At 43.6% G+C, this 18571-nt stretch overlaps 1 protein-coding gene across 2 annotated transcripts in view; it reads right to left on the reverse strand.

Moving 5' to 3' along the window:
• brpf1 (bromodomain and PHD finger containing, 1) overlaps positions 1-18571 on the reverse strand; it is a 46769-nt gene that overhangs the window by 5022 nt on the left and 23176 nt on the right. The window contains exons 8-15 of one of the 2 annotated variants that reach the window (XM_082187376.1): positions 17969-18097; positions 16737-17106; positions 11570-11860; positions 9087-9356; positions 7491-7638; positions 5898-6031; positions 5287-5402; positions 597-751 (exon numbers count right to left, since the gene is read on the reverse strand). In XM_082187376.1, the coding sequence (XP_082043502.1) occupies positions 597-751; positions 5287-5402; positions 5898-6031; positions 7491-7638; positions 9087-9356; positions 11570-11860; positions 16737-17106; positions 17969-18097 (1613 nt within the window). Of the gene's footprint in view, positions 1-596; positions 752-5286; positions 5403-5897; positions 6032-7490; positions 7639-9083; positions 9357-11569; positions 11861-16736; positions 17107-17968; positions 18098-18571 lie in introns of both variants that reach the window. The other variant, XM_082187375.1, reaches the window with a different exon arrangement.

Here is an 18571-nt window from a genome sequence, read left to right on the forward strand (position 1 = left end):
AATCATCTGTTTTCTATGTGAATATATAGTAAAGTGTAATTTATTCCTGTGATCAAAGCTGAATGTTCAGCATCATTACTCCAGTCTTCAGTGTCACATGATCCCTCACAAATCACTCTAATATGATGATTTGATGATCAAGAAACATTTATGATTATTATCAGTGTTGAAAACAGTTTCATTGTCATGGAAACTGTGATACATTTTTATTTCAGGATTCTTTGATGAATAGAAAGTTCAAAAGAACAGCATTAATTTGAAATAGAATCGGTCACTATTGATAATTTTAATGCATTTCATGCGTTTAACAGTGACCTCAGCAAGGGAATACGATTATTAATATTTTTTAACAAAAGAAACAAATCTTTAGTCCCCAAACTTTAAACGGTAGTGTAACTGAGATGCCTGTTAAACACGTGAACGTGTCAGATACACACACACACACACACACACACACACACACACACACACACACACACACACACACACACACACACACACACACACACACACACACACACCTCTCAGCCACACACCTGTAGTCTCTGTCCTATCACAGCACAGAAAGCATGAGGAAGAAGAGGAGCGTGACTAACCAGGTCCTCTTGTTGTCGAAGAAGAGCACGAGGAAGAGGTGTTCGCGGGCCTCCTGGGTCATCTGCTCTCCCAGCTTCAGGACCTCTAGAGGCGGGACTGGGATCGGGACGCCCCGGTGGAACACACCCTCACGGGGCATCTTCGGGTCGATGATCTGAGGGAAGGAGAACACACGGCTCAAAACGAGAGAAGTATGAAGAGTATATCGCCCTCTGCTGGACACACACAGCACAACACACACACAGCTTCTGCTGACCAGCTGACATCCACAGCTGTGAATATTACTAGTGCAAAATTGGAATATGTGACCCTGGATTACAAAACCAGTCACAGGTATATTTGTGGTCAAAATTCTCGATTTTTCTTTTATGCCAAAAATCATTAGGATATTAAGTAAAGATCATGTTCCATGAAGATATTTTGTACATTCATACTGTAAATATATAAAACATTTATTTGTGTAAGTGAATGCTGTACAATCACCATGGACATAAAACAAGTTATTAACTAACATTAACAAAAATGAACAAATACAGTAACAAATGCATTGCTCATGATTAGTTCATGTTAATACATTATCTAATGTGAACTAATGAACCTTATTGTAAAGTGTTTCCGCATTGTTTCCATCCCACGTGTTCAAGAGAACAAAATCATCACTTCCTGGGAAATTGATGAAAATATTAGTATAAAAATATAAGTTGCTGTATTTCCCTCCATCATAAACGAGTGTGTCTCCGAGCGTCAGACGAAACACAGTAAACGCTGTCATGTTCTCTGGCGTTCGGATGCTGGTGTTCGGGAACACACTCGAGTGTGAGATGCTTCTGGAGGGAGTTACACCACATCATTCTGATCACACACTCCGACTCCGGCGTTTCAGAAACACCAAACCAACATTAGAGATGCTGCGACGCCATTGGTCCGCTGGTTACTCCAGTTATCCAATCACAGCTGACGCTGAGGGAAAGTCACGTGAGGTTCCGAGGGATTTATTCAGTAAATGTGTTTCTCTTTTTAAGCGTATGTCTTCATATCGGATAAAACGATTATATGCCTCAACTGAGCGCATCGATTTTTACACACATTAATTCACATCTTGGCGTTTTCATCCAGCACTTTATGCAATATCCCAACATTTGGAAACATAGCTAATGCAGATGGAACAGAATTTCAACATGTCTGATTTATTACAAGGTAAAGTGTGTAGATCTAATTTGTTATTCTTTTTATTTGATTTAATATTCTACAATGTTACCTAAAAGTGTTTTGAGTGACTGCACTCCAGTCCCTGCACTCGCTCGTCACACTGATGGAAATCAATCATTAAGCTCAGAACTATATATGATATTAGAATACCCTTAAAATACAAATACTAATAGCAAAAAAAAAAAAAAATCGTAAAGAAAAACATGAATTTTGGTTCAAATACTTTTTGGGGGGTTTTCTGCAATCTGAAGCTCATCTTTCAGCGGTTATGTCTCTAATGCAGTGCATCAGAGCAGACAGGAGTGTCTGTATAGAGTCTTTCTCCTCATCAGATCCTCTTTACAGCAAAATTACAGCAAATTATCATCAGATGAGATGTAGAAAGACGCCGATAAATCAACTTGTGAATCCCGTCACCTGACCTCAGGAAAGTCATGTTCATAGCTTGTCAGTTAGCTAGCAAAAAAAACAAAAAACTTAAAGAGCATATCCATAAAACCATACTGTTAAATATGTGCACTTTACTATAAGCACATAGTATTTTTACTAATGTCTCTTGCATGAATGTGTTTGAATACATCGCCTAATTGGAGAGTCTAGTTTTTACGGCAGCCAGTATGATCCTGATTAGATCTAGAAGTACTTTCTCAAATTATACAATTTTATTCCTCACAAGGAAGAAAATCAGACAATTTGGAATAATATATATATTATTTAAAATAATACATGATTCTACTCACATTACAGTATTTATAGTTGATTCGACTTCGGTCATTAATGTGACCGATTCTGAAACCTTGACACTATTATTGAACTGATCTGATGAATGCCTCTATTGTCTTGTTAGAGCTGCTTTATTGAAGAATTTGAATTTCTTTTCTTGAGAATCATTGATTCTGTTATTTCCCTGTTTATCACTGTGAAACTGCTTTGAAACGATCTGTATTGTATAAAGCGCTATAGAACTAAAGCTGACTTGACTTAACAATTGTGAATTTGGGGATAAATGTGCTGGACTGTCATGAAAATAATGTCAGAGTGAAAAATATTAAAAGTGATTAGATTTATTTAGTTAAATTCATTCTCTTAACCCAGTTTATATGTTCAATGACTACAGTTAGTATGTCATTTGAGACCCTGGACCACAAAACCAGTCACAAGTCGCACAGGTATATTATATTTGTAGCAATAGCCAACAATAGAGTTTGGGGAGTGGCTACTGCAGCAGACTGAGAGTTTGGGGAGGGGCTACTGTAGCAGACTGAGAGTTTGGGGAGGGGCTACTGCAGCAGACTGAGAGTTTGGGGAGTGGCTACTGTAGCAGACTGAGAGTTTGGGGAGTGGCTACTGTAGCAGACTGAGAGTTTGGGGAGTGGCTACTGCAGCAGACTGAGAGTTTGGGGAGTGGCTACTGCAGCAGACTGAGAGTTTGGGGAGTGGCTACTGCAGCAGACTGAGAGTTTGGGGAGTGGCTACTGTAGCAGACTGAGAGTTTGGGGAGGGGCTACTGCAGCAGACTGAGAGTTTGGGGAGTGGCTACTGCAGCAGACTGAGAGTTTGGGGAGTGGCTACTGCAGCAGACTGAGAGTTTGAGGAGTGGCTACTGTAGCAGACTGAGAGTTTGGGGAGTGGCTACTGCAGCAGACTGAGAGTTTGGGGAGTGGCTACTGTAGCAGACTGAGAGTTTGGGGAGTGGCTACTGTAGCAGACTGAGAGTTTGGGGCGTGGCTACTGCAGCAGACTGAGAGTTTGGGGAGTGGCTACTGCAGCAGACTGAGAGTTTGGGGCGTGGCTACTGCAGCAGACTGAGAGTTTGGGGAGTGGCTACTGCAGCAGACAGAGTTTGGGGAGTGGCTACTGCAGCAGACTGAGAGTTTGGGGAGTGGCTACTGCAGCAGACTGAGAGTTTGGGGAGTGGCTACTGCAGCAGACAGAGTTTGGGGAGTGGCTACTGCAGCAGACTGAGAGTTTGGGGCGTGGCTACTGCAGCAGACTGAGAGTTTGGGGAGTGGCTACTGCAGCAGACAGAGTTTGGGGAGTGGCTACTGCAGCAGACTGAGAGTTTGGGGAGTGGCTACTGTAGCAGACTGAGAGTTTGGGGAGTGGCTACAGTAGCAGACAGAGTTTGGGGAGTGGCTACTGTAGCAGACTGAGAGTTTGGGGCGTGGCTACTGTAGCAGACTGAGAGTTTGGGGAGTGGCTACTGCAGCAGACTGAGAGTTTGGGGAGTGGCTACTGTAGCAGACTGAGAGTTTGGGGAGTGGCTACTGTAGCAGACTGAGAGTTTGGGGAGTGGCTACTGTAGCAGACTGAGAGTTTGGGGAGGGGCTACTGTAGCAGACTGAGAGTTTGGGGAGTGGCTACTGTAGCAGGCTGAGAGTTTGGGGAGTGGCTACTGTAGCAGACTGAGAGTTTGGGGAGTGGCTACTGTAGCAGACAGAGAGTTTGAGGAGTGGCTACTGCAGCAGACTGAGAGTTTGAGGAGTGGCTACTGTAGCAGACTGAGAGTTTGGGGAGTGGCTACTGCAGCAGACTGAGAGTTTGGGGAGTGGCTACTGCAGCAGACTGAGAGTTTGGGGAGTGGCTACTGTAGCAGACTGAGAGTTTGGGGAGTGGCTACTGTAGCAGACTGAGAGTTTGGGGCGTGGCTACTGCAGCAGACTGAGAGTTTGAGGAGTGGCTACTGTAGCAGACTGAGAGTTTGGGGAGTGGCTACTGCAGCAGACTGAGAGTTTGGGGAGTGGCTACTGCAGCAGACTGAGAGTTTGGGGAGTGGCTACTGCAGCAGACTGAGAGTTTGGGGAGTGGCTACTGTAGCAGACTGAGAGTTTGGGGCGTGGCTACTGCAGCAGACTGAGAGTTTGAGGAGTGGCTACTGTAGCAGACTGAGAGTTTGGGGAGTGGCTACTGCAGCAGACTGAGAGTTTGGGGAGTGGCTACTGCAGCAGACTGAGAGTTTGGGGAGTGGCTACTGTAGCAGACTGAGAGTTTGGGGAGTGGCTACTGTAGCAGACTGAGAGTTTGGGGAGTGGCTACTGTAGCAGACTGAGAGTTTGGGGAGTGGCTACTGTAGCAGACTGAGAGTTTGGGGAGTGGCTACTGCAGCAGACTGAGAGTTTGGGGAGTGGCTACTGCAGCAGACTGAGAGTTTGGGGAGTGGCTACTGCAGCAGACTGAGAGTTTGGGGAGTGGCTACTGTAGCAGACTGAGAGTTTGGGGAGTGGCTACTGTAGCAGACAGAGTTTGGGGCGTGGCTACTGCAGCAGACTGAGAGTTTGGGGAGTGGCTACTGCAGCAGACTGAGAGTTTGGGGAGTGGCTACTGCAGCAGACTGAGAGTTTGGGGAGTGGCTACTGTAGCAGACTGAGAGTTTGGGGAGTGGCTACAGTAGCAGACAGAGTTTGGGGAGTGGCTACTGTAGCAGACTGAGAGTTTGTGTGTGTGTGTATGTGTTAGGTCAGTGTGAGGTGAGACACTCACCAGAGCGGGGTATGATGGGTATCCTCTGCACTTGGCCCACACCAGATCGAGAGCGTCCAGAGAGCTGTAGTCATCTGAGCTCATCCAGCATCCCGAGCGGCCCCTGCTGCGAACCACTGAAACACACGTCAAGTCAAGTCTTATTTATACAGCACAAGTTTAACACAACCGCAGGTGATCCAAAGTGCTTTACAATACAATAAAATAAATAAATAAAGAGAAAATAAAGAGAAAAGGAGAAGAAAAAAAACAAACATCTCAGTGACCTAGAGGCACTAAACACACACACACACACACACACACACACACACACACACACACGTCTGATGTGTGTGTGTGTGCTGCACTCACAGTGAGACACTCCTCGGGATCCTCCCATGTAGTAGGAGTCGTTCACATTCACTCACATTCGCTCACTCACACTCTCTCACACACACACACTCTCTCACACACACACACACTCACACGTCTGATGTGTGTGTGCTGCACTCACAGTGAGACACTCCTCAGGATCCTCCCATGTAGTAGGAGTCGTTCACATTCACTCACTCTCACTCTCACACTCACACGTCTGATGTGTGTGTGTGTGTGTGTGTGTGTGCTGCACTCACAGTGAGACACTCCTCGGGATCCTCCCATGGAGTATGAGTCGTTCTCTGTGCCGGACGTCTCCTCGCTGCTGTCGTCCGGGAACGTGGAGCGCGAGAACGAGGTCTTCCCTCGACCCTGTTTAGAGGGAGTGGTGCTGCCACGAGAAACACATAAACAGTTTTAAAAAGAATTAAAGCTAGAGTAAATTGTACTTGTGTAAATTGTATAAGTAAGCTTCAAACGCTGGACTCATTTTAACAGATAAGCAGGTTTGTTAATTACAGGACTGTAAACTTTGTTCAGGGTTTTGTCAGGAAGTAAAGCAGTTCACAGTATATATATATATATATATATATATATATATATTCCCAAGGATTTTGCTGCAGATTTAAAGTGAAACAACCATGAACAAATAATATTTACAGCTCCTGACTTCATAAAAGAGGACTTGTATTTATGAGCGTTGTAAAGCCATGACTGTGTGTGTCTGTGTGTGGGTAGGTTTAGGGGTCGGGTTAGTGTGTGTGTGTGTGATGGGTAGGTTTAGGGGTAAGGTTAGTGTGTGTGTGTGTGATGGGTAGGTTTAGGGGTCGGGTTAGTGTGTGTGTGTGTGATGGGTAGGTTTAGGGGTCGGGTTAGTGTGTGTGTGTGTGTGGGTAGGTTTAGGGGTAGGGTTAGTGTGTGTCTGTGTGATGGGTAGGTTTAGGGGTCGGGTTAGTGTGTGTGTGTGTGATGGGTAGGTTTAGGGGTAAGGTTAGTGTGTGTGTGTGTGATGGGTAGGTTTAGGGGTCGGGTTAGTGTGTGTGTGTGTGATGGGTAGGTTTAGGGGTCGGGTTAGTGTGTGTGTGTGTGATGGGTAGGTTTAGGGGTAAGGTTAGTGTGTGTGTGTGTGTGTGTGATGGGTAGGTTTAGGGGTAGGGTTAGTGTGTGTGTGTGTGTGATGGGTAGGTTTAGGGGTAAGGTTAGTGTGTGTGTGTGTGATGGGTAGGTTTAGGGGTCGGGTTAGTGTGTGTGTGTGTGTGGGTAGGTTTAGGGGTAGGGTTAGTGTGTGTGTGTGTGATGGGTAGGTTTAGGGGTCGGGTTAGTGTGTGTCTGTGTGATGGGTAGGTTTAGGGGTAGGGTTAGTGTGTGTCTGTGTGATGGGTAGGTTTAGGGGTAGGGTTAGTGTGTGTGTGTGTGTGTGGGTAGGTTTAGGGGTCGGGTTAGTGTGTGTCTGTGTGATGGGTAGGTTTAGGGGTAGGGTTAGTGTGTGTGTGTGTGTGTGGGTAGGTTTAGGGGTAGGGTTAGTGTGTGTCTGTGTGATGGGTAGGTTTAGGGGTCGGGTTAGTGTGTGTGTGTGGGTAGGTTTAGAGGTTGGGTTTGTGTGTGTGTGTGGGTAGGTTTTAGAGGTTGGGTTTGTGTGTGTGTGTGTGTGATGGGTAGGTTTAGGGGTAGGGTTAGTGTAAGGAGACAGAATATACAGTTTGTACAGTATAAAAACCATTACGTCTATGGAGAGTCCCCACAACGATAGTAAACCAGATGCGTGTGTGTGTGTGTGTGTGCGTACCTGGTCCGGTCTGACGCTGCGCTACTGCTGCTGGTGATGTGTGTGTGTGTGTGTGTGTGTATACCTGGTCCGGTCTGACGCTGCGCTGCTGCTGCTGCTGCTGGTGGACTCAGAGTCGGAGCTGGAGCGCGGGAGACTCCTCTCGTTCCTGTACACAAGAAAACTCTCCGTCTTCGGCTGACCACTTCCACCGAAGCCATTACTGTGCAGATCTGAGGAGGAGAAGACACTCCGTCACACTGATGTGTGTTTGATACCACTCACTTACACAGGGACAATCAGAGAGTGTGTGAGGAATCTTCCCGTAGCTCTTCATGTCAGTTCACCATTGAGCTTCTGTGGCACTTGAATGCAGAATTCAGTTCTTTCTCCTTCTTTTGAGCTTAAACGCACACGCGAAATTAAGTAAAAATGCCCACATGTAGCTTACACAAAAAAAAGATTAATTAAAGCTTTAATTAATTAGTTATATTTCACGTATACAGTGAAGACTGCCATCAAATAGTCATATTTATTTATATAGCAGTTTTCACAATACACATTATTTCAAAACAGCTTAACCATGATGTTACGGCTTATAATATCTCAATATCATCACAATTTATAGTTTCATTTATCAGATCAGAGCCGAGTGATAACAGTTACATTTTGTGACGATACAATCAATCAAGCGGTTCAGATTTGCTATAGTATATATCGCTTAACTTGAGTTAACTGTTTAAATGCTGATAAAGTTGGACAAACAGTAATAGTATAATTTATTATTATTTATTTCATTAATTTAAGTTAATAAATTGTAATGTGGGGATACTGAGATTTAGTGATGCATATGAATGATAGGGTTAAACACTTTGGTTGTATGAATGTCACACACAGTAACTGCCTTATGAAAAAGAGCCGCGTGAAGATCAACGTTTCTTGCTGTTCCACGGAAAAAGAAATCGAGTAAATAGTGATTTTTTTGTGTGTGATTTTTCAGGTTTTCTGATCCTTGTCTTTTCCGGTGGTGGGGATTTCCCAGCATTCAAAGCTCTTTACAGAAAACATCTGACTCACAGAGAAGTGTGGGAGTTTCTTCATAGTCAGTCTGTGAATATGAATAATCAGCAATGATAGAAACCACAGTTAAAACCACAGATTCAATGAAGACCGGCAGAAGAAAAACAAATGATGAATTCTGCTGAATTGTGATCGTCAGTAAATGAACTTCAGCTAATCTGAGATCTGAGATTCATTGGGGAGCCAAACACTGCTGTGTGTGACTTAGAGATGTGCTGTTGCGGTTTAGTTTGGAACTATATTTTTTGGTGAAAAACGGAATATTGTGCCTAAAATGTAACAACAATATTAGCTTATCGTTTATTGAACTGTTCTATAAAATCAGTTTCACATTGTGCTGATATTCGGGAAGAATAGCACACTTACTCAGGTGATATTGCTTAACCTTATCCTAACAGAGAAAGCAAACACAGAATGCACAACGACTCTAATTGAATTTGGACATTTTGTTATCCATTATTTGTGGTTGCGGTGTATAAAATGTTGAGTAGAGTATGGTTTGGTAAACATCCGAATCATTTGTAAGCTGACAACGCTTCAATCATTTATGATGTTCCCTGTGAGTCAGGAGCTCCTGTAGAGCGTGTGCATCACTTACTACCCAGTATGAGGTGGTCGTGTTCGCTGTCGGTCTCCGAGCTGGAGCTGGACTGAGGACTGTGGGGTCTCTTGCGGGACTGGTGGAGCGAGGGAAGCTGCGGGGGGCCGATGGCATTGGAGCTCAACACCGGCCCGTGCAGGAGCTCGCGGTTCTTCGGGGGTCGGCCCGGGCGCTTGGGAGGTCCGGAGGCTTTAGGGTTCTTCTTGGAGAAGAGGACAGAGGTGCGCCGGCCGACCTCAGGAGCCAGAGCTGAAGACGACGTGCTCAGATCTACAGAGACAAGGAGAAGACGGGACATTTGTCCATTTAAAAAGAACAATCACATAATTTAAAGGGGTCCTATAATACCCTTTACACAAGATGTAAAAAAAAGTCTTAGTTTTAGCTCAAAATAACCCACAGATATTTTTTTATAGCATGTTCAAATTGTCACTTTTTGAGGGTGAGCAAGTGTCCATTTAAAAAGAACAATCACAGAGTAATTTAACCTGACTGATTACAAACGTGAAACAATGTGACAGTAAACAGTGTAGAGCTCCTTGCACACTGAGTCCGAAATTTTCGTGCACGTTTTTTCGTATTCATAATTCGGTGGCTTTGAACTGTCAAAACACGTCTCAAAAGGCTTCTACAGATGCGGAAAATGCAGAAAACCGAACATGATACGATTTTTTTATGACGGCAGAAAGTTTCGGAGGCAGTGTGTAAACGTTATTGACAACGTGAGGTAGTTTTTGGTTTTTTTACGTGCAAAAATTTCAGATGAGACGAGTGTGCAAGGACCTTTACCAGGGGTGTAAAATACTCGAGTAATTTCACTAGGTTACTATACACAAGTACCCTGGTAACCCAGAGTTCTGGCGAGAGCACAAGTTGAATTTGCTCAGCGAGTTACTCTGGTGTCCAGTAATGATGCTCATTAAATATGCCCCTCGATCTGAGCTGCACCAATCACATCGGGTTATCTGATATAGGCGGGCCAGAGGCGAGATGACGACAGCGCTGTGATGTCGAAGTCATTAGTAAACACTGCAAGATGGCTATGGAGGAACACCAGTTGTTTGAAACGGCTTTGGCCGCTACAATGAACGAGTTAGACTTGGCTTTTATCTAAAACAGGAACAGAAGACGCCGCTCGAATCGTTCCTTTGCAAGAAGGACGTTTTTGCTGTTTTGCCGACCGGATACGGCAAGAGTCTAATCTAGCAGTTAGCAGTTAGTCGACGCCAGACCATTAATCTTTTAGATTTAGGTCTGGATTTCCAGGCTAATACACAAGTATTATTTTGGGGGATTTAGACTTTACTCAAGTCCAAAAGACTTTTACTTACATTTCTGGAAAAAAACAGAAAAAACAAAACAAAAACTGTACTTTTTACTCCTTTCAATTCTTTTACTTGAAAAGGACTCGTTACATTTTTGTTGTGGCGTTTCAAGGTTTGACTTTTTTTTTCATCAAAATTGCGAATGACTATAAAATTAGCAAGTTCTCTTCAGCGAGAATTGATATTATCCACTATAATACTGCGTTATAACCTCGAAAACATCACCATTTAAATTAACATTATGACATTTTAATGTAAATATGTTCTCACCAGGGAGTGGATAAGGTATTGTAATTATATTAAAGTAAATTCATTTTACATTAAATAACATTTAGTCAATTGACCCTTCGCAAGGAGTTTGATTGACAGGCGATCTGACCAATCATAATCCGCCATCCCCCATTTTTGTCAACATTCCTTCTGATGTTCATTTATGTTTATTTAATGCTATAAATTAACATAATTAACAAGCTTTCCTGTAGCTCAAACAGTAGAGCGTTGGCGCTTGCAACGCCAAGGTCATGGGTTCAATTCCCAGGAACTGATAAGAATGTAAATGTGTACCTTGAAATGTAAGTCGCATGTCAAATGCATAAATGTAAATGTAAACTAGAAGGACGAGATGATGGGTTCACGAGCAGCTTTAACTGAGGCTCTACAGAGATCTGTCAGACACATTAAACGGCCACAAAACTCTATTTATTGTTTAAATTTCTTTAAAAAAAGCGACCAAATGTGAAAGTTGAGACTGTTTCACATCAGCCGTAACCTGCTCTGTCCTGTCTGTCAGCGTGTTGTCAGTGTCCTCTCTTGAAGTGTGGCTCTTGTCCAGGTCCTTTTCCCTTCAACTTCATAGAAGCCAAAGTTACGCTAGATTTGAATGCAGAGAGTGCCGGTCGGATTTCTCGCTCCTCCATCATGCGTCTCTGTTATGTGCACAGCTGCACGCAACACACTGTCCAGGCGCCTTTAGCGCTCCGTCAACATTACATTATCAATTTACATTTAGAAATCGATATTTGACAATCGTGATTCGATTCAGAATCGTCCGCATCGCGATGCACCTAAGAATCGATTTTCCCCCCACCCCTATTAAGGACAGGTGTAAGTGTTATCCAGTAAAGCTGGTAACCCTGGTTATCTGAGGTGTTTTCTGACCTTTCCCGCTGATGTCGTGGCTGCTCTCTCCTTCATCGTGCCGGGCTCCTCCTGAGGAGTGATGTGTGAGGACCGACCCGCGCTCCAGAGACAGACCCGACTCGTGCCCACAGATGCCCTCGCGCTGGTGCGCCAGCTTGCGCTTCAGGACCGTCATCTCCTTCTTCAGGGCTTTGGCTCGCCGAGACTGGCCGATGCTGTGCTTCCCCGACATCACCTCATCATAACGGTCCTGCAGGATCTGCAGCTGCTCCTCCAGAGGCAGACGCCCACGACCCTCCAGCAGGAAATCTGTGTGCGGACGGGACATTACCTTCACATGATATAGACACTGCCTGTGTGTGTGTGTGTGTGTGTGTGTGTGTGTGTGTGTGTGTGTGTGTGTGTGTGTGAGAGAACAGGTCATTACCTTTACATGATATATACATGGTCTCTGTGTTTGTGTGTGTGTGTGTGTGTGTGTGTGTGTGTGTGTGTGTGTGTGTGTGTGTGTGAGTGAGAGAGAACAGGACATTACCTTTACATGATATATACATGGTCTCTGTGTGTGTGTGTGTGTGTGTGTGTGTGTGTGTGTGTGTGTGTGTGTGTGTGTGTGTGTGAGTGAGAGAGAACAGGACATTACCTTTACATGATATAGACACTGCCTGTGTGTGTGTGTGTGTGTGTGTGAGAGAACAGGACATTACCTTTACATGATATATACACTGTGTGTGTGTGTGTGTGTGTGTGTGTGTGTGTGTGTGTGTGTGTGTGTGTGTGAGAGAGAGAGTGAGTGAGTGAGTGAGTGAGTGAGTGAGTGAGTGAGTGAGTGAGTGAGTGAGTGAGTGAGTGAGAGTGAGTGAGTGAGTGAGAGTGAGTGAGTGAGTGAGTGTGAGAGAGTGAGTGTGAGAGAGTGAGAATGTGAGAGTGTGTGTGTGTGAGAGTGAGTGAGAGAATGAGTGAGAGTGTGAGTGTGAGAGAGTGTGTGTGAGTGAGTGAGTGAGTGAGAGAATGAGTGAGAGTGTGAGTGTGTGTGTGTGAGAGTGAGTGAGAGAGTGAGTGTGAGAGAGTGAGTGTGAGTGAGTGAGAATGTGAGTGAGAGAATGAGTGAGAGTGTGTGTGTGAGAGAGTGTGTGTGAGTGAGTGAGTGAGTGAGAGAATGAGTGAGAGTGTGAGTGTGTGTGTGTGTGAGAGTGTGTGAGTGAGTGAGAGAGTGTGTGTGTGTGTGTGTGTGTGTGTGTGTGTGTGTGTGAGTGAGTGAGTGAGTGTGAGTGAGAGTGTGTGAGTGAGTGAGAATGTGAGAGTGTGTGTGTGAGAGTGAGTGTGTGTGTGTGAGTGAGAGAGTGTGTGTGAGTGAGTGAGTGAGTGAGTGAGTGAGTGAGTGAGTGAGTGAGTGAGTGAGTGAATCTGTGAGAGAGAGAATGAGTGTGAGTGAGTGAGTGAGTGAGTGAGTGTGTGAGTGAGTATATATGTGAGAGAGAGAATGAGTGCGAGTGTGTGTGAGTGAGTGAGTGAGTGAGTGAGTATATCTGTGAGAGAGAGAATGAGTGTGAGTGTGAGTGAGTGAGTGAGAGTGTGTGTGAGTGAGTATATCTGTGAGAGAGAGAATGAGTGCGAGTGTGGGAGTGAGTGAGTGAGTGAGTGAGAGTGAGTGTGTGTGTGAGTGAGAGTGAGTGAGTGAGTGAGTGAGTGAGTGAGTGAGTGAGTGAGTGAGTGAGTGAGTGAGTGAGTGAGTGAGTGAGTGAGTGAGTGAGTGAGTGAGTGAGTATATCTGTGAGAGAGAGAATGAGTGCGAGTGTGGGAGTGAGTGTGAGTGAGTGAGTATATCTGTGAGAGAGAGAGAATGAGTGTGAGTGTGTGAGTGAGTGTGTGAGTGAGTGAGTGTGAGTGTGAGTGCGTGTGTGTGTGTGTGTGAGTGAGTGAACAGGACATTCACTTTACATGTGAAAAGGTATAAAACAAGACCTGAAACTTTAAAAAAAGGAAGCGCAACCATCAAGCTCTTCATTAATTTTATATCATCTACATTATATTATATACTAGGCCTGTCGTGATTATTGTTTGATTGTCTGATCATGGATATTTGATCTAAACACAATTATTTGAAATGACCACGATAATTGTGCAGTTTTAAATTTCAATCACATTTTACCATTAAAATAATGCAAATTGATTAAGGATGCACTGATATGAACATTTCGGCCGATAACCGATATATTGAACAATAAATCTAAATCAAAATTTGTATATAATTTTTGAGAGCGTGATTACAAAAAAACAAGTCTCACCAGTAAAATCCACGTCTCAAGCACACAATAATGATGTTCTCATGATAATGTTATGTAGCCGATATGACAGACTTGTGTTGCACATGTTGCACTGAACTGTATTTTCCTTTTTTGAAGTGATTCCTACGGTGACCGGGAGGGGACATGTTCGGTTCACTTATTTTTGTCGTGGCCACAACATATTAACTCGTGGGAACGTGATATTAAGTCGTGGGAACGTCATAATATCTCGTGGGAACGTCATATCAAGTCGTGGCCTCGAGATCATATGTTGAGGGAACGATATATTTTTCTCGTGGCCACGACTTCATATTTTGAGAGAACGACATCTATTTGTCGTGGCCACGAGTTGAGGGAGCCACAGCGGCCAATACTGTAACCGTACCATAGACTGGGCAACAGCAGAGATGGAGAGATGACAGAAGAAATAACATTTTTCTTTAAATTAGGAATGTCATATAAAGATATAGTGCGGTCTTTGGCATTAAAGGGATAGTTCACTTTGAAATTAATTTTTGGTATGTTTTAGCTTACCTCAAGGGCATCCAAGATGAGGGTGTCTTTTTTTCCGCAGTAGTTTCAATTTTGATATTTTTAGGTCAAACTGTTCTTGTCTGTCAGTCATATAATGTCGTCCAAATTAAACAATTCCCCATCGTAAGTCCACATTGATGGCCTAAGACACGAAACGAGCGGTTTGTGTGAGAAAACGAACAGTATTTATATCGTTTTTACCTCTTGTACACAGCCACGTCCAAATGATCTGAGGGTGCGGGCGGGTATAGATATATACAATAGAAGTCGCCTTGGCTACTGCAGTTCATTGGAACGAAACCGTAGCCAATGCGACATCTAGTGTATATATCTATGCACCAGTCTGCGTACACGTCAGATCAGATCACTTCGACATGGCTGCGTACAAGAGGTAAAAACTATATAAATACTGTTCGTTTTCTCACACAAAAAGCTTGTTTCGTGTCTTAGGCCATCAATGTGTACTTACGATGGGGAATTGTTTAATTTGGACGACGGGGAATTGTTTTAATTTGGACTCTGTGCATGCTCTTTGAGACAAGTGACCATCGACCTGCATTATATGACTGACAGACAAGAACGGTTTGACCTAAAAATATCAAAATTGAAACTACTGCAGAAAAAAAGACACCTACATCTTGGATGCCCTTGAGGTAAGCTAAAACATACCAAAAATTAATTTCAAAGTGAACTATCCCTTTAAGACATGGGTACGTTGTAAGTGAAAGACACATGAAGCGCATTCTTATACTTTTTTGTCGCACGCATATTTAGGGACCGTCTCAAAATTACATGCGACATTGGCATAAACGTTTCTAACTTCAATAGCATTTGAAGACAATGACTTACAGTCATAAAACCAACTGTACATTGTTCACCCAGGTCTCATGTATGATGCACACCTTTTAGATTTTTGATATTTATGACAATAAACTGCTAAATCATATGCAAATATTGCTATGTAGGCCTATTTCACTACTGTATGGGATCATGCACAAAATATGACAATATTTAAAGCTCAATATCATTTGAAGACAATGACTTACAGTCATAAAATCAACTGTATATTGTTCATCTAGGTGTCAGGTATGATGCACATTGCACACCTTTAATATTTTTGATATTTATGACAATAAACTGCTAAATCATACGCAAATATTGGTATTTCACTACTGTATGGGATCATATACAGAATATGACCATATTTAAAGCTCAATAGCATTTGAAGACAATGACTTACAGTCATAAAACCAACTGTACATTGTTCATCTAGGTGTCAGGTATGTGGCAGTGGTGAAATACATAGCAATATTTGCATATGATTTAGCAGTTTATTGTCATAAATCTAAAAAATCTAAAAGGTGTGCATCATACATGAGACCTGGGTGAACAATGTACAGTTGGTTTTATGACTGTAAGTCATTGTCTTCAAATGCTATTGAAGTTAGAAACGTTTATGCCAATGTCGCATGTAATTGTGAGACGGTCCCTAAATATGCGTGCGACAAAAAAGTATAAGAATGCGCTTCATGTGTCTTTCACTTACAACGTACCCATGTCTTAATGCCAAAGACCGCACTATATCTTTATATGACATTCCTAATTTAAAGAAAAATGTTATTTCTTCTGTCATCTCTCCATCTCTGCTGTTGCCCAGTCTATGCTACGGTACGGTTACAGTACTGGCCGCTGTGGCTCCCTCAACTCGTGGCCACGACAAATAGATGTCGTTCTCTCAAAATATGAAGTTGTGGCCACGTGAAAAATATATCGTTCCCTCAACATATGATCGAGGCCACGACTTTGCATCGCGTGGCCACGACATAATGATTTCGTTACCTCAACAAAATGATCTCGTGGCCACGACTTAATATGACGTTCCCACGAGTTAATATGTTGTGGCCACGACAAAAATAAGTGAACCGAACATGTCCCCTCCCGGTCACCGTAGTTTCCAACCATATTTAAAGCAATTCAAAACCATCATGAATTGCTTGAAATTCATGCAATTTGTCTCAGCTGGAGGAAATAATACATTTTCCTTCAGCTTTAATGATAACTGATATCGATAACTTTAAAAATGAACCGATATCGGCCGATGCTGATATGTATGCATTTGTGTATGATATATCCAGTGTGAAGAGAGATATAAATATATACACATGCATGTGTGTGTATATACAAAATAATTATACACACACGTATATTAAGTAAACACAAACTTTTATTTTGGATGCGATTAATCGTTGCCCAGCACTAAAATGAAATAAACATGGTTTTAAGTTCTTCAGGTGTGTCTTACAGTGGTATTCAGGGAAGAAACACGAAATTAATGAAATGTAGAAGAGAGGAAGCCAACTCACCGTCATCAATGAGTGACGCTGATCTCTCTCGCTCTCTCTCTCGCTCTCGTTCTCTCTCTCGATCTCTCTCCCGCTCATGTGGTGAGTCCGGGCTCGGTTCTCGAGGGAGATGAAGGCCCGTCTCGTAGTCCAGGCCGATTCTCTCCGCATGTCTGCGTGCTTGCCGTAAGACGGACCCGCCGGCCTCTCGCAGTCGCAGTGCGGCGCGGTAGAAGACCGTGTCTTTGGCGTTATACTTCAAACAGTTGTTGACGATCAACAGAAAGTCCGACTCGAAAGCTTCAAAGCTGAGATAGCGGTGCGACTCTACACACTTCCACATGGTCTGGAAATCCATCGGACGCTCGATGTGGTCCAGGTAATCTGGGACCTGGAGAACACACACACACACACACACACACACACACACAGAGAGAAGAGGTTGTGTTTAAAGCATTCAGGGAACTATATAATGGATGCTAATTCTGCTATCAGTGCAAAAACGGCTTCACATTAGGTTACGCTTAAAGGGATAGTTCACTTTTAAATGAAAATTAGCCCATGATTTACTCTCCCTCAACTCATCCTAGGTGTATATGACTTTCTTCTTTCAGACGAATACAATCAGAGTTGCAAAATGTGCTTTAAGACAAAGCATGTGTAAATTCATAAGTCGACAGCATTGCTGAGTATTTTCTCCTTAAAACTGCAGTGAACCAAAGACAGTCTCAAACACACGCTTTGAAATCGCTGGTGTTTCTGACGAGGGTGAGGGAGCGTGTGGTGTGTGTGTGTGTGTACTTGTACAATTATCTTTGTGAGGACCAGTTTGAGTTTTAGACCAGTGGAGTGAGGACACGGAGCGTAAAGTGAGGACATGTTGGCCGGTCCTCTCTCTCTGAGAGCCTTTAAAGGCCTGTTTGAGGGTCAACACTTGGTTTTAGGGATAAGGTTATAATGAGGTTAAGGGTCGGTTTAGGGTCAGAGGTCGGGTTAGGCACTTAGTTGTGATGGGTAAGGTTAGGGTAAGCGGCTAGAGATTGCATTGTGTCAATGAATGTCCTCATAAAGATAGATGTACAAGAATGTGTGTGTGTGTGTGTGTGTGTGTGTGTGTTTACCTCACTCAAAGGCACAGGCTCAGTGAAGAAGTTACTGGAGTCTCTCTCCTGCAGTTGTTCTAGAGTGAGTGTGTGTGTGTGTGTGTGTGTGTGTGTGTGTGTGTGTGTGTGTGTGTGTGTGTGTGTGTTTACCTCACTCAAAGGCACAGGCTCAGTGAAGAAGTTACTGGAGTCTCTCTCCTGCAGTTGTTCTAGAGTGCTGCGCAACAACACCAGGAACGGAGTCAACTGCATCTCTAACGCCAACTCCTGCACCTTGAGCTGAACACACAACATTACACACTTCATACTGGTCTGAGGCTAAACACACATCATACTGGTCTGAGGCTAAACACACTTCATACTGGTCTGAGGCTAAACATAGTAGCAGGCACTTCAAGTTTAAGTAAATCATCAACGTTGTCCCTCACTGGTCAATGACTAACTTTAAAGGTGCTCGGAGCCGGTGCCCACTCACGTACCAGTTCTTTGTGTTTCGACAGCCAAAGAACCGGTTCTCGGCCAGGAAAATTGGTTCCAAAGCGGCACCAACTCTTTGCTGGACTAGAACTGTTCTTTTACCACGTCATGCTTATGTCGGGGGCTGGGGGCGGGGTTATTGTCGAACTTCTTCTCGAACGTAACCTCTGTCTATAGTGATCCAGACGAGCAGCACAAATGTGTTCTAAACGTCGTCTTCTTCTGACCCCAATATAGGATCGCAAAGCCGGGAGAAACATTTGCAGAAAGACGATG

This window comes from Leuciscus leuciscus (assembly GCF_965113295.1).
Source record: "Leuciscus leuciscus genome assembly, chromosome: 13".
NCBI classification, from domain to species: domain Eukaryota; kingdom Metazoa; phylum Chordata; class Actinopteri; order Cypriniformes; family Leuciscidae; genus Leuciscus; species Leuciscus leuciscus.